At 36.2% G+C, this 14,795-nt stretch overlaps 1 protein-coding gene and 2 long non-coding RNA genes across 3 annotated transcripts in view; 1 reads left to right on the top strand and 2 right to left on the bottom strand.

Moving 5' to 3' along the window:
- Nucleotides 1-14,795, top strand: part of LOC126874442 (probable G-protein coupled receptor 158) — a 157,329-nt gene that overhangs the window by 133,815 nt on the left and 8,719 nt on the right. The window contains exons 8-10 of the mRNA XM_050636505.1: nucleotides 2,232-2,446; nucleotides 9,626-9,764; nucleotides 13,064-13,169. Coding sequence (XP_050492462.1) covers nucleotides 2,232-2,446; nucleotides 9,626-9,764; nucleotides 13,064-13,169 — 460 coding nt within the window. The remainder of the gene's footprint in view (nucleotides 1-2,231; nucleotides 2,447-9,625; nucleotides 9,765-13,063; nucleotides 13,170-14,795) is intronic.
- On the bottom strand, nucleotides 1,724-2,219 carry LOC126874455 (uncharacterized). The gene is made up of 2 exons (XR_007692802.1): nucleotides 2,053-2,219; nucleotides 1,724-1,946 (listed from the first exon to the last, which is right to left on the bottom strand). It is a non-coding gene; the product is annotated as an uncharacterized LOC126874455 (long non-coding RNA).
- On the bottom strand, nucleotides 9,620-10,633 carry LOC126874454 (uncharacterized). Its single transcript, XR_007692801.1, has 3 exons — nucleotides 10,160-10,633; nucleotides 9,911-10,086; nucleotides 9,620-9,760 (listed from the first exon to the last, which is right to left on the bottom strand). It is a non-coding gene; the product is annotated as an uncharacterized LOC126874454 (long non-coding RNA).

Here is a 14,795-nt window from a genome sequence, read left to right as displayed (position 1 = left end):
ACTTAATCTACATCTTGTTGAATAGGTAGCGCTCTCGCGGGAAAACTCGACAGTTTGATCAAGGTGGAGACTGGTGTTTGAAGCAGTCTGAGAACGTCGCCGACTGCTTGTCGGAGGGATCGATGAGCGAGAGTTTTAAGGCTTTTGGGACTCAGATTGTCCCACGCAACATCGATACATTTAGCACTTTTGTGGTCAGCTACTGACGTTACGAATTCTCAACTAAATGGAGATCGGTCAGGTTCCACTGATCGGTTGATATAACCTTGAACGAGATTAACGCTCAAGCTGGAGGTAAATTAAGTATATCCAGTATTGGCATGGTTTGGTAATTTATTTGCACTTTTAGTATACACAAAGAGTTTGACGATCTGATGAAGACTGTGGTAGGATGTTGCTGCTACTCTCGCCAGAAGCTTCTTATCGTCGTTACATACTGACTTTCCAGCCCCGGGTTTTCCATGGTTTATTGTCTTCTGGTGGGCGCATATCCTTTGGTATTGCCAGCTGTTCACCTTCGCCTTGACTGATCGAGCACTTAAACTGTTGTTTAGCCTCTTAATGAGGTCAGCATCGTAAGGTCTACAGCCTGGACAGGTACGCAATTCGGACCTTGCCGAAAAATGATGTGAAGGATGTGTTGTCCAAGTCATAAACTGACAGCCACTCCAAATCCAGAACAACTGACACAGTTTTCAGTGTAGCCCATCTCAAAGGATGATGCTAAACTGGCTGGTCTTGAACATTCTCACTGAACAGTGTTACACTTAGTACTGTTACGGTTAACATTGCTTGGAATTTACTGTGGTTATACTGGTAATCATAGTAATTATGGTAATACCGTTTGATGCTTCCGACTATAAGCGGTATCCAAGTGGAGAAGGATTCCAACGCTTAGTTAACTGCAATGGACAGGAAAGCTTCTCCTGTTGGAGATGGTCTGACCTAAGAATGGAAATTGACGAGTTAGAAAAGAGACTTTCCTCGGGGTTTCAAAGGTCCCCTTCAGTTGGGAGAATCTTGAGATTGATTAAAATCTGCGAAAACGAATCTGAAGTTCCATAAATGGAACTTTAAATTGTATTAAATCATCAGCCTGTTTCATGGCGTAAATTCTGTAGTACGATACTCTTGCTAATAGATGTATCGTCGAATGAACCTCTGAGACGATTATCAAAGGTCAAGCCCACTTAGGTGGATTCTCCTTCGTTCCACCAGCGAAAACAGCTTTTTTCCAGTCTTTCTTGTGTCGCTGCCTTTATCGCCACAAGTGCACTCCTCGGAACAGATTTCATCCTTGAGGTCGCATCCTTTGAACACGCTCTATTGGTCAGGAAAACGGCCACGCTACTAAATCTCGAGCATCCTTGCATCCTGCCGATAGCGATGTTCTACTTGCTCCACTATTTTAAGGGCCAGAGTTTAAGGAGCATTTAAGAGACTTTCTGTTCAGCTTCGGAAAAAATTAGAAGATCTTGAACATTTAGTACAAGTGTCCTTTTCGTGAAATCGTTTAGGAAGTTATTTAATAGCCTGAGAGTCATCTAGGCGGCACCTGGACATAGGATAGAGAATCATTGTGGTCCACAGTAATTGTTGGTCCATTTGCATAGTGATTTGAGGAGTTTGAGCATTTTATAAACTAGGACAGAGATGGCAAGAATTCTCCCAGCAATTTAGCTACTAATCTAAAAATGAAATAGATGACGACTAATCAATAAGAATTCTTGGTCCACTCGATAAGTAATAATCAAAAGAATAAAAATAAAATACACCATTGTAAGTCTCCCATGTTTCTATAACTTTGACCACCATGGTAGGTAGCCCCAGCGTTAACCCAAAATATCAGAAGGGTGCCATGCAACGAAAGAGCTACCAATCTTCATAAAAGACCATAAAAATCCCAAAATAATGCATCGTTGCAAATCTTCAAAATACCTTGATATCTAAAAATCAAGAAATCCCTAGAATCTAAGAATTATAAAGTGAATATAAAAACATATACCATATAGTAACTATAAGAGCCATAATAGCAGAGACTAGTACACAAACCTTGTCATTGTCTATCGGCTGAAACCTGGCTATTGAAGATTTCACGTTTGCTCATTGAGAAAACTGTCCGAATCTGGCAATAAACAGCGTTCCCTTAATCCCTATTGAACATTGCCTTATTCCCAAAATCCTGGGTTAACAATAGACGATAACCAGATGTTGGCGGATTTTGTTTGCAGAATATCGGTGATATTCCGGGTGAAATCGGCGAAAGCGGTGAAGATAACGGATGGAAGTCTGCTGAAGCGACTGGGCGTCATCGTGATGACATTCAGCGTGTTCCTGAGCATCCGCACGCTGGTTGCACCGCCTGTAGTTATAGTGGCACGAACAACGGACGACCTGAAGGCTTATCTCTGCCGGACTGACTGGTGGGATCACAGTTTCATCATACGTGAGTGCTTTAACTCTCGACCAATCGCCTAATGCATGCCTTCTCCTCTATCATCTCTCGTCTCACTGTGTAATAGGCACTGCGTAGAACACTATCAGTTGCACTGTGTTTTGGTAAAACGATTTGAATCAATTGCCTCTATCGAGTAGGAAAGTTTGAAGAGGACTGTTGATGAAGTGCGATTATGTGCACATACACTTTGCGGCCATTTTGAAATTTGATATTATGTAACTATAGATTTCTGTTAAGGTTATTTTTGGTGTACAGATTGCAGCGATATGTTAGGTAATACCGATGTGACATTGTTAGTATGGAAGTATATTAAAAGATGATATTTTAAATAATATAAAAGATAGTACACTGAAAAATGTATGTTTGTGCTTTGATAGTAAGTCAGAATATAATTGAAAGTACTTGACAGTATCTGAAATTAGTTTAAATTCTCCAGCACGATTCAAAAATAACAATTTCTTGGAAATCCAAACTGAAAGGTAGCAGCTAAAAATATTTGATAGCATCTGAATGGTCGTTGTAGTATTTCAGGATATTTGAGAATATTTGAAAGCATCAGGTATCTTAAACTACTACTGAGAATTATCTGAGACAATTTTCAAATAATTTTAAACAATTTTATAATTCTAATTACCAATAGTAATTTTATGATTTTGACCAATTGGCAAATTTGTAACGAGTTTGCTGGCAATGATGAAAGAATTGAAGATTGGAAAATTTTAATAAAGGATATAATTGAAAATTACTGAAAAAAATGTATTATATCTAAGACAAATTGCGTGGTCGGTGCAGATACCAATTTTCTACAAAACTTTTACTGCGAGACATAAATTTTAAGCCACTTAACGTCATCCTATGGTATCCTGCAACGTAAAACTTTGCGGGTTCCATCTCTCGATTGATTTATAAAGCGATTTTAATTGGTTTAAACACGACCATAGGGAGTTTTCATAGGAGATATTGCCTTGGTAAGGACAGTTATTAAGCTTCCGCAAGAGATATCAGCCCATTCGGCGGACGTCTAACTCATTGGTTCGTCGATAACCATTCGTCACCGTACTTTTCTTGCAGTCCCGTAGATATGGAAATTTTCTTCGAAGAAATCACCCGTTAAATTCATCGAACAAAGGTTAGGATGCTATCTGGCAATTGTGCCAACGTTTTAACAAATAAAAACTGTCGGTATCGCCATCTAGTCCAGCTAAAGTCCAGCGGAAAATATTTCCAGCACTACAATCGTTCAAATAAAATAATGTAACTGCTACGTTAATAGCTTCCTAGGGAATTTATGTATCTCACTATAAAGCGTGTTTGCTTCCTGAAATTATCACCAGCTAGTGAGAATGTGCAGAGGTTTGAATTTTAGACATTTTATTTATTGGGGAATTTGTATTGTAGAAGTTCGTGTAGAATTAAGAACTGGTACGGTGGAAATTATCGGAGGATTTAGATATTGGAAATTTTGATTATTGGAGAATTTGTATGTTGGAGATTTTAATTACTAAGGAAATGGGGATTGTGAAACGTTCGTCGATTGAGAAATATAAATTTTCGAAGTTTCGATATATACATATATTCTTAGATAATATTTCATGAATAAATACGAGATAAATTCTTTACTGGAAAATGAAATGATAAAAAGGAGAAAAAATAAATCAACGTTTATTTGCTGTAGGCAAAGTTTCAGAATGGATCAGCGCTCAAATAAATTTCGTGGCAAATTCAAACATACCCCTTCGCAAATAAAATGTGAAACAGGTGTGGAAAAGTATAAGAAACGATGTTCGATATTATCGTGAAATGAAGAGTAATGGCTATGGTTACAGTTTTTTCACTCCGCTCCTGATTTTACACGGTTAAAGCAAACAATTCAACAAATTCCATGCTTTTTAATCAAATCTATAGTTCTTCATAATTTTCGGTAAAAATCGAAATCGTAAGGGTGGAATTTTTTATAATGAGATTGATATAATTTTAGTAATATAAGCTTAAGCATCAAAAAAAGTAAAAATAAAGAACAGTGTAACATTTGTGCAAAAGCAAATTTTTAAACGTTTTTAACATTTCCATGAAAAATCGATGGTAGAAAATTGGAAGGCTTTGTCGTAAAAATTTAAAAACATATTGTTTTTCAAAATATTACGAATCTTCGTATCAAATATTTTTTCATCCATTTATTTATAATTTTAATATGTAAATAATAAGTCGGAGAATTTATATTTAAAATGAATACAAAAAATCCTATTCTCAGAAGCAGGAATCTCATATTCACCAAGAATTACGATTTCTGTCAGGGAATTAAAATTTTCTCGTTCACAAATTTCCGAAAATTCCAATTTTCCGATAACCAAAATTTCTAGAACCCTAACTTGCCAACACGTGCCATTTGTATATGTTGAAAACCTCTAATATCCAGATTTGAAATACTCGAAATCTCAACGATACTAGCTATTAACAAATTGTTAATCACTGCAGACAAAATCTCAAAAATTTCATCTTTTCTGTATACAAATTTCCTTCTCTTTCGAGTTGAAATCTACTCTCCTTCGCCGCCACTTTTGTGTCTCTTTTAATGAAACGTTTACATTGAAAAGACGAATATTATCGACCGAGTACAGCTCCGTTGATCTCAATGAGTCTCTGCAGTGTTCCGGTATCTCTGGAATTCGTTTCGATGCGCACCGTATCGCGAGATCTGAATTTCGAAATGTAAATCAAGAAGGTCGTCGCATGAAAGTGGATCTACCGATCAGATAACATTCACGCAAAGACGAATTTAACCATTTGAAAAGGCAGAATAGAGTCGAAGTATCGGAGATAATGGCTGGTGATATAAAACAGCGGTCATTAGGAACTTAAAACCTCCTCTAGGTGACTAGATGTCGCGTGGAGAGCTGCTAGTTCCTTTTCTTTTGGCTTCATCACTTACCTTTCTAATAGTGTAACCAATTTTGTCACTATATTGTAATATCGAATGAAAATGTTGATATTTTGAAAAATTTGACGATTTAAATGACGAAAACTAAATCGTATGAATAAATAGCAAATAAAAGAAATGAATTAACAGATAATATTAATCACGATCATTTTATAATTACTATACTCTTAACTTTTATTACGACTGATGTGAATATCTATACCATTTTTTATCGTTTGAATTTTTTCATTTGTTTCACATTTATTTTCCTAACAATGAAAACAATTTTTCGACCATTATAATTGTATTACTTAATTTAAATTGATTGACAAACGATATTATTTTAAGTATTTTATAGTTATCGTATTAAATACGACGGCTACTTTATAACCTTCGAAAATTTTGACAACAATTTATTCCGATATCGAAGATTGAATTATTTTTAATGCTCTTTCATATATCATTGATTATCAGGCTATTATTTTGTTAATAAATTACGTCATTCCGTATTAAAAATTGATAGCTGACGTTGTTATGAACGCACATAATAAAAAGGAATCAATTTTTGGTATTACGATCGTATATCACGCGTTTTGTTCAATTGAGATAAAAGAAAGGTGAGTTTCTACTTTGATAAATTGTCTTATTGTATTTTCAATTGTAGATGTCCAATGCAGGCCACGGTATTCCGGTAATTCCCGTGAGAATTTCTATCGACATTAAAACCCACTGGCTGACAGAAATCAATCATTCACTTCATAAAATCCCACCCGAAATTCCATGAACGTCCCATCAATTAACCGAATGATTAAGCGTCACCAGGTGTTGTCATCTGAGAACGTTGATCAATTTTATTCCGCTAACACAGTCAACATTTTCTACTAAACAAAATTTAATTTAACTCTCCACTCAGCATATTTATTTTCTCAAAATTAAAAAGCACCTTTTGGTTGTTTTACTTTTTTTATTTAATCGTATGATCTTTATGGATCGGATTAATTTTTTCAATTTCAACTATTTTTCTAATTATTATCCTTCATTTAATCGTTATTTTAATTGGGACAATTTAATTGCGTAAAATAGAGGTAAAACCAAAATGGGCAGAATCAAATGTGTGCCCTAACCTCCTTAACTAGTTTCAGAAAATTGAGGTTAGTTAAACTCGACAGATTAAAAAAATTAATTAATTACGAATAGCGTCTATTTGGACGGTAGAAAATGGGAAAATAATAAATTCGTGCAAAGTTTGAAAATCTAGGAAATGTTGAAGAAATGTAACGATCGAAGATTTATCATTCTTAACCTCAAAATGTTTAAGAGTTTCTTGAAAATGAATAATAGGTACTTGCGTTAAGAACGTATATGATTTTTCATTTCTAACCTTAAAATATTAAACGTTAAGAATTGTCTGAAAATAACCGAAATTTATTTATACATCAAAAATAATGTACCGGAGAATTTTACAAAGCTCGGGTAACGAGAGATAATTAAAGAAACGTAACATAATATACGACCAGAACTTACTGAATAGCGCGAAAATGATAGGTAATTTTCCTTTCTCATTCCCTCTTGTATACAAACGTATATTTTAACGTTTTCTCCGCGACAAAAATTCGTTGAAACTAAACTTTCCACTCTTGCGAGAGGAGCGAAATGCCTCAGGTGTTTAAAATTCTGATGAATTTTTCACAAATTTCCCCTTTGATGCGCGGTAATGATTTGAAAACTCGGCTTAATTTGATGTCCTTAATTGCAACGCATGAAAAGTTCTATACATATATATGTTTCCTAGAAATAACGCTGTCTGTTTCCGTGTTTAGTCAGGCTAGGAACTGTTGAGCTTTTTCGTCGTTCCAGACCAGTGCATATTCCACGAGCGCATTAGGGCGAGAGCTTTCTTGACGAGGAAAAACAACCTTTTCTAAAACGGTTTCTACCTCTGTTGTACTCCGTCTCCTCTTCATTCGTAACCCTCTTTATTCTTTTGTTTTTTTGGGTTAAACGTGCCTGGACTGTTAATGACGCTTAGCAGACGCTGCAACGCTCTAGGGAATTTTTCAGTGGGAAAGTTACTAGATATATGTACAAGCCTAGGATTCACTAAATTTAGAATACTCTGTTACAGGGTTTCGTCGCTGTACTAAAAATCTTCTTCTTCAAAACTTTGGCGAACTTGTCGAAAGACCAATCCCTCGTCAATTTCGATGATTTTCGAATTTCGCAAAAAGTTACCGCTACTGTCCACACCGAATCCTGCCCATATGTGTGTGCATGTGTGACTCAGTCGCAAGCAAAACCGACACGTTCGCTGCTTGCATCGACCGTCGATCTCTTTCCCTTCGGACCGTACCTTACGAATCCAAATAAACAGTACAATGAAAAAATGTGGGAAAATTGTAAAAATGGAGAAATTCCAACTTAACGAAAATATTTAACAAAAGTAGACGTTACCTTTATCAAATAATTACCAAGAGTCGTTCGATAAATTAACTAAAGGGTAATATCGTTCAGTCTTATTTGAAGGGAAAATTATCTAAGAAAAAGGCACTGAACGAGGAACTTATTTCAGGGGAAATTTATCGAAAGAAAGGTCGCTAGAGGAGAGGCTAGTTTATCTCTTTTATTGCAAAATTATGCATAAAGGAATATAAGATACGTACGACCTCGAATTAAAATATGATGAGGAGGTCAAATGAAAAATTGCAATGAGATCACCGTAAACGGACCGTTTTATGAAACGGTAAATACGATTTCAAATTGATTTGTACAAACGTCAAGGCGGTTCGTTCGAATTGCAATTTTTATGCGACAAGGCAATGTGTATCGTTTTGTTGGAATTTAATGGACCTGGGAAATCCAAACGAGGGGATATACTGTATGATCATAAATGGAATCGCAGTTATGGACGAGTTGGAACAGTCGCGACTGAATGGAAGATCCCTTTGAATTGGATAGTTTCGTTTAATGAAGTTTATTCAACGATACTTTTATATGTATCATGCGACTGTAATTTGGAAAATATAACAAATAAAATAATGGATTAGAGAAACGAAAATATTGAGTTAACACCTAATGACAAAATCCGCTATCATTTAGTTGCCAAGCCAATATACAGTTGAAAAGCAACTCGTAGAATTGTTCTGTTATCATATTTCTGGCGAGCCATTTTAAACGTTAAACAAGAAATTGGGAAATTTCGAGCTTCGCAGAAATTTCCAAAGTAATTCGATAACAATTACCAAAGAATTTAAGGAACGAAGGTCTGTAGATACGATACGTAAGCTAAACGGCGATTAAATCATATTGCTAGGCAGATGTTGCTGATAAGCACATCAAAGATAAGGCGGTCTATCTTTGATGTGCTGTTCCTGCTAAAATTCTGCATCAAACTAGCAGGAAATTCCACGTTGGCAAATTGGCCGTAGAATGCAGCGGTTATACGCCAATTCCTTCATCCGACAGACGACACGATATTATGGCTATGCCACGAGAATCCTCGAGAGTACAATTTAATAAGAACCACTGTAATAGGACAATTTCTTCCACGGGAAGAAAATCACGGCAATTTTCTTCCTTCTTTTCCCTTCTCTATTGTGTCTTCTTATATTATTCCGACCGCAGTGTGAGTTTCAGGCTTCTGGGTAATTTCAAATTCGAGTAACACTGTCGTCGTCGTCGTCGTCGTCGTCGTCGTCGTCGTCGTCGTCGTCGTCGTCGTCGTCGTCGTCGTCGTCGTGAGTTTCTTAACACTTAGCCAACCGAACAGGAAGGTCTCCCCTCTGCGAGGAACATCGCTGCGTAACCGAACGCGGAGATCTTCCTTTTTGACTTTAGTAACGCATTTTCTTTTTTGTTGTTGTTATTATTAGTAATTGTTTACCTGGAACTGTCGTCAATTAATTGCGCCACTTTTTCTGCTATTATGAAGTACAGTGTATAATGAAATACAGCAATTTGTTGGTGTTAAAATTCATTCGAAAGTTACACTATCGGTAAACTGTAAAAAAGCACACTGTAAACAAATATTAAAATGCATTACGAATTTTTAATTTCACCTTCAAGTCGTGTCATTTATTTTTAGTAATCTTTCGTGTTTTTTATTTTACCTGCAACTTTTTATACCTTTAATTTGATGTTTTGTATAAACAATATGTGAAAATATAATTGACCACTTAAATAAACACGTAAACGCAACTTAGTCAGGTTCGTCTCGCCGACAGTAAAAGAAGAAATGTTTTACTTTGTTCCAGTTGAGGTTATATTTCTTATATGGGGAATCAGGCTGTGCATCGTGGTGAGAAGAACACCGTCAGAGTTCAACGAGAGTCGATTCATCTCGATGGCAATTTACAACGAATTTATACTGTCAGTCTTCCTAAACGTATCTATGTAAGTACATGAACATTGATAATAATACAGAACACACGTTAGAGACTTCCATCTACCGTCTTTTTTTTTTTTTTTCACGTTTATTCGCGTGAACGTCTAAAAACACTAATTTCCTTGAAACTAAACAAACATTCCTTTTTACTTACTTTAGACTTCATAAATCCCCGTGAAAAATATTGCACGTTCAGGGCGTTTAAAAAACAAGAAGGAAAAAGAAATAAAATAGAATTTAACGATGCTCCTCTTTTGATGATATTATGAGAGAGGAAATCCTTTGTTTAAAAATTCTTTTCCATGGGTACAGCGTATTCCACCAATTTATCTGAAAAGTCAACAGAATACATTCAAAAAGCTCGTGCTGTACCGTAGTTGAAAGCGACAGGTTAAAAGTGTACTCAGAGATCCGTGGTTAACGCTAAGTCTAACAAACGACTACAGGATTCTTTGCTGTGCTGAAAAAACCGTGCGATTGTGCGAGGCGAAACGGTGTCATTGTGAGCAACTCAGGCCATGAGAATTATTTGCCTCCGTATATCTCCTTTGTACTTAACCTCAAAACAAGAACGCCAAAATGTTACTGTATAGGAATGAAATCTCTCCTGGTAATTCTGGGTATTATTTAAATAATATGCCTGACAAATTGTTAATTTCCATTAGTTGTTCTTCGATGATACAACAATATTAATATTATTTATTTTATAATCGTTAAATAGTTAATTATGTTATACCGTTGTTTTACAATTATTTGTATGCAACATCGAAATAAACTAAAAGAAACTTATATACTCGCAAACGTTCATAATTAACAAAAGAATAATGTTTACCGAAATTGTTGAAAATGTCAAGGTGAGTTCGTGCTCGCCATCCATATGCAGATGCGTTAGTTATAAGAAATAGTAACTAGGAGATAATCCTAGTTACAATCGATAGATTTAATCGATGCGTTTTTTGTTTTTATCCCTAGTTTTATACCAATAAAAAGTTTCGTTTTTGCCCAAAACGGTGTGATAGATTTATCCATTCAATAAAATAATAACTATCGTGATCCTACCTCTGAGTATAGAAATAACAACGGAGATATATGCGAAATACGATATTTGAGATTCTCTTGTCTATTATCTTACTCGGAAATTTCAATCAAAGTGGCAATCGTTTGTTTCGTTTTAATAGAAATCGTTCGTTTCGAATGAGACACCAAAATACATTTCTTAAATATGGAATACAGTGCAAGTATGTAAATACAGCATACAGTACCATTACGTTTTCCAACTAATTTTTACACGCATATTTTCACGCATATTTTCACGAAATTTTAACGCAATCGTGCCTCTATATTTACATATATGAAAAACCCGCCACGCGTAATCCAAATAATTTTCTATCAAACCGGTTGATGGCTGGCGGTGTGAATGGATAGGCAGAGGCACGCCATCGTGCAACATTGAATTTAATACGCCGAACGAATCCGTGAAACCCTGCAAATATTGGGCCGTCCGCGAATCGTTAATTTTAATAATGCATTCCACTGATACTCGGTCGTGTTCAACACGAACTAGAGCAGAACACCGGAAACTATTATGCTTCGTGCAACTGCACGTGTTCTGCATTAATAATGTTACCGGAGAAGCTTCTCACTGACGGTCTTCTTAAAATCGTATCGAATCAATCTGAATATTTCACTTATCGTAATGTCTTCTTCAATTTTCAACCGCTATTTGTTTTTCTCTATCTTACTATATGTTCAGTAATTTTTATCGGTAAACGGTGGCATTACTTATCTAGTAACTTTTCGTATCGAAAGAATCGCCATTTTTCTTTTTCTCTGCTCTCTACTCCAGTTTAGCTGAGAATTGAGCAAATCTGCGTACGCATTGCGAATCTCGTCTTATTTTAAGGCATAGAATTTCCTTAGCACCGTTTTCACCGCGAATCACGGACGACCATCTTATATAACGATAGTAATAGGGCGATGAAAATCTAAAAGTAACTTCTGGTAAAGATCCTAGCTCTGTTTATCAATCTACTAATTCTATCGTTATCTGCTTGTCGCTTAGGCCCCTAATTCTATTGAAAACATGATTAAGACGATCAATTAAGGTTGGCCTCGGACTTCTGAATAATCTACACTGGCATCTACACGCATACAGTATAGATCGGTTTCCTTATTTGGCTAGGTGCATGAATATAGAATATTAACAAGGGAATTCCAACTAATGGAGGTGATACCTTCAGTCAATTAATCATACTATCCTTCCTGTCCTCTCTAAATTGAGCTTAGATTATGAGGTTAAACTACAGAATCTAATCTGTGAGATCAAAGAGAAGTTCAAGTTGGTAAGTGAAAATGGCCACTTTAATATCCGCTCCATGGTGGCGCCATCTGAGAAGGTAGTGACTACTAATATTTAGAAAGCAATTTTTAGAGAGGTCTAGGCTGGTTTATTGCTTTTCAACGAGTTGCTTGCCGCAATATACGGAAGCTGGCTGCAACTCTTATTGTTATTATCTGACAGTTTACCGACCGCCATACGGGTTTTCTCTGGCGAAGAACCGGAGTTTACCTTTCTCCTTCCAAAAGTGTGCGCGATGTACCAATTTCTCCAACTACTTGCGGTTCGTTAAACTACACTTTCTACTCGCGGTTATATTACTTTGGCGAAGCTTTGCTCCGAGTTTACAGCTTCGCGTGTCTTGCCATAATTATGCGCATAATTAAGAACTAAACGAAAACACCTCAAATGGCAGAAGCGTCTATACTTCGTCGGCATTTTCGCAGGGAAAACGCTTTCAAGCAAGGGACAAAAGCTATTTTACAAAGCCAGAATAGTTAAGATAGGTGAAAAAAGACAAGCTAAATTAAGGTTAGGTCGCTAATGAGATTTTTTTATACGTCTGCTTGTTCGTTAAAACAGCTTGGAATATAACGACGAAATGGAATTGAGATTTTTAGGTTTGTTCGGACTACCGTGACTGTCTGGAGAGAATTCGATATGTTTAGTGGAATTTTTCAATTATTCAGTGGTTCCACGGTCGCTTGGATATTTCTGCTATTCGCACGATTATTTATAGTACAATTTATGGTACTAGATCTATTTAGAAGGTTGGCATTATCGATATGAAAAATTTCTAGATAAATAAAGGTACTGGAATTAACTGCGATACAACTGCAGTCCTACGAACATCTAAGCAAACATAAATCAAGATTTAATAGGATTTTATAACCAAAGAAGAAAACGTCACTAGCACTTAATAAAAAGACACGATCGTTCTTTTAAAGGGCACAATCTCTCTGGTTGCAGGTTGTTCATGCAGTCGCCAGCCAATCCGGATTTACTCTACTTAATATTTTTCTGTCACACCCAGTTAACGGTGACGCCGCTGCTGTGCTTGATATTCGGCAGCAAGGTAAGACTAAATCGATTCTTGTATTTTCAACGCGTTCATGCGGTCCGCGCGCCTGACAAATGGCGCCGGCTGGATCGCGAATTCTAAAGGCTGCGACCAACCCATTGAAATTTATTTATCTCACGGCGTGCATATTGATCATTTGAAAGCAACGGCTGGCGCTCGTGGAACTTGTAAAATAGTTGTGTACGAACAGCCGTGGTCTAATTTATTTCCGGCCGTGTGGTCGGGATGAAAAATCGCGCCCCTTTTTGGCCCACCCCTTTTCCCGCGCTTAAATTGAAAGTTGTTCGACGTCGAAACTTGAATATAAAACACCTCATTTCTTTCCAATTCGATAACTCTGCCAGACCAATCCTATCAAATTCATCGTGTACCAAAATAATAATCTTAAATTATACACATACGTAGAATAATTTAAAAAATTTTTTACTTCATTTGTATCACAAGGGGATGAATAGAGATGTTTGTTCCTAGCAATGTTTAGTGACAATTGGAATTATAAAATAAGATTTGAAAGTTGGTGTAACTAGCCAATGATCCAAAAAGATTTTATGTTACTATGATGAGTATTACCAATGATATGGTAGAAGAAAAATAGGGAATATTCATTTTATTTTGTTGGTAACAATTGAAATTCTAGAACTGCAAAGTTGCAGAACGTTGCAAGCGAATATATGTACATATGAAATGAAGTTTAAGAGGTTATGTATAAGTAAAAAGTATGCATATGAAACAAAGCGTGGTATAACCAGTTACAAACAAGAAATATCCACTCTCCGGTGGAATAAAGCAACGAGTGTCACTGTTCTTTCTGCTTCCACTATTTCATATTCGTTTAGAATAATAAAGCTTCGTGCACAACATACGAGCAGGAAACTAAATGTCTGAATTAGTACGAACAAAAATGACTGGATATACGTCAAATCATTTGTTTCCGTCCTAATTAAGAAAATGTTTTACTGGTTCATTAAAATACTAAAATCTGATTTTCTAACTAGAATACTTTAATGCTATTCCTTGTTTTTACATGCTAGATTATACGATAGAGTTGAGTATCCCAGAGAAAAATTTCACATCCATGGTACTTCTTGCTCGTTAGAGGTTATGTACCTCGTTCGTTTCTTATTAATCGTGTCAGCGGAACTAATTAGCCGAGTAACGAACGACAGTATTCCTTGTGCCGGGTACGACGATTGTAAACCTGAGCAAATACCTTAACACAGGATAAAAGCACGGTTTCTCATCGTTCCCTTTCTTCCCTTTTAACCTAATATTCTTGGCCGCCATTGATTCGACGGATGAATGCGTTAGAGACAAGACTATGGAGTTATGCAACATCGAGAGTACGTCCAGGCAAATTCAATATTCATGTCGTTTAGCGACATTCCCGTCCATAGTGTAGTCCTTCGGTGTTCGTACAACGTACCTGTCTGTACTTCCATTACAACGAGCGCCATTTTATTTAACCAGCGAGCAGTAGATAAATAAAAATGAACGCTTTATTCAAGAATGTTTTTACATCTTGATTTACCATTCTTTGTTAATTTAAGTGCAGATTTCGAAAGGCAACTGTTCCGGTATTCTTTCGAATATTAATTCGACTTAACCTCACTACGTTATTAC

This window comes from Bombus huntii, chromosome 16 (genome assembly GCF_024542735.1).
Source record: "Bombus huntii isolate Logan2020A chromosome 16, iyBomHunt1.1, whole genome shotgun sequence".
Lineage (NCBI taxonomy): Eukaryota > Metazoa > Arthropoda > Insecta > Hymenoptera > Apidae > Bombus > Bombus huntii.
The sequence above is the reverse complement of the archived record's forward strand: the minus strand, read 5'-3'. Positions and strand labels throughout refer to the sequence as shown.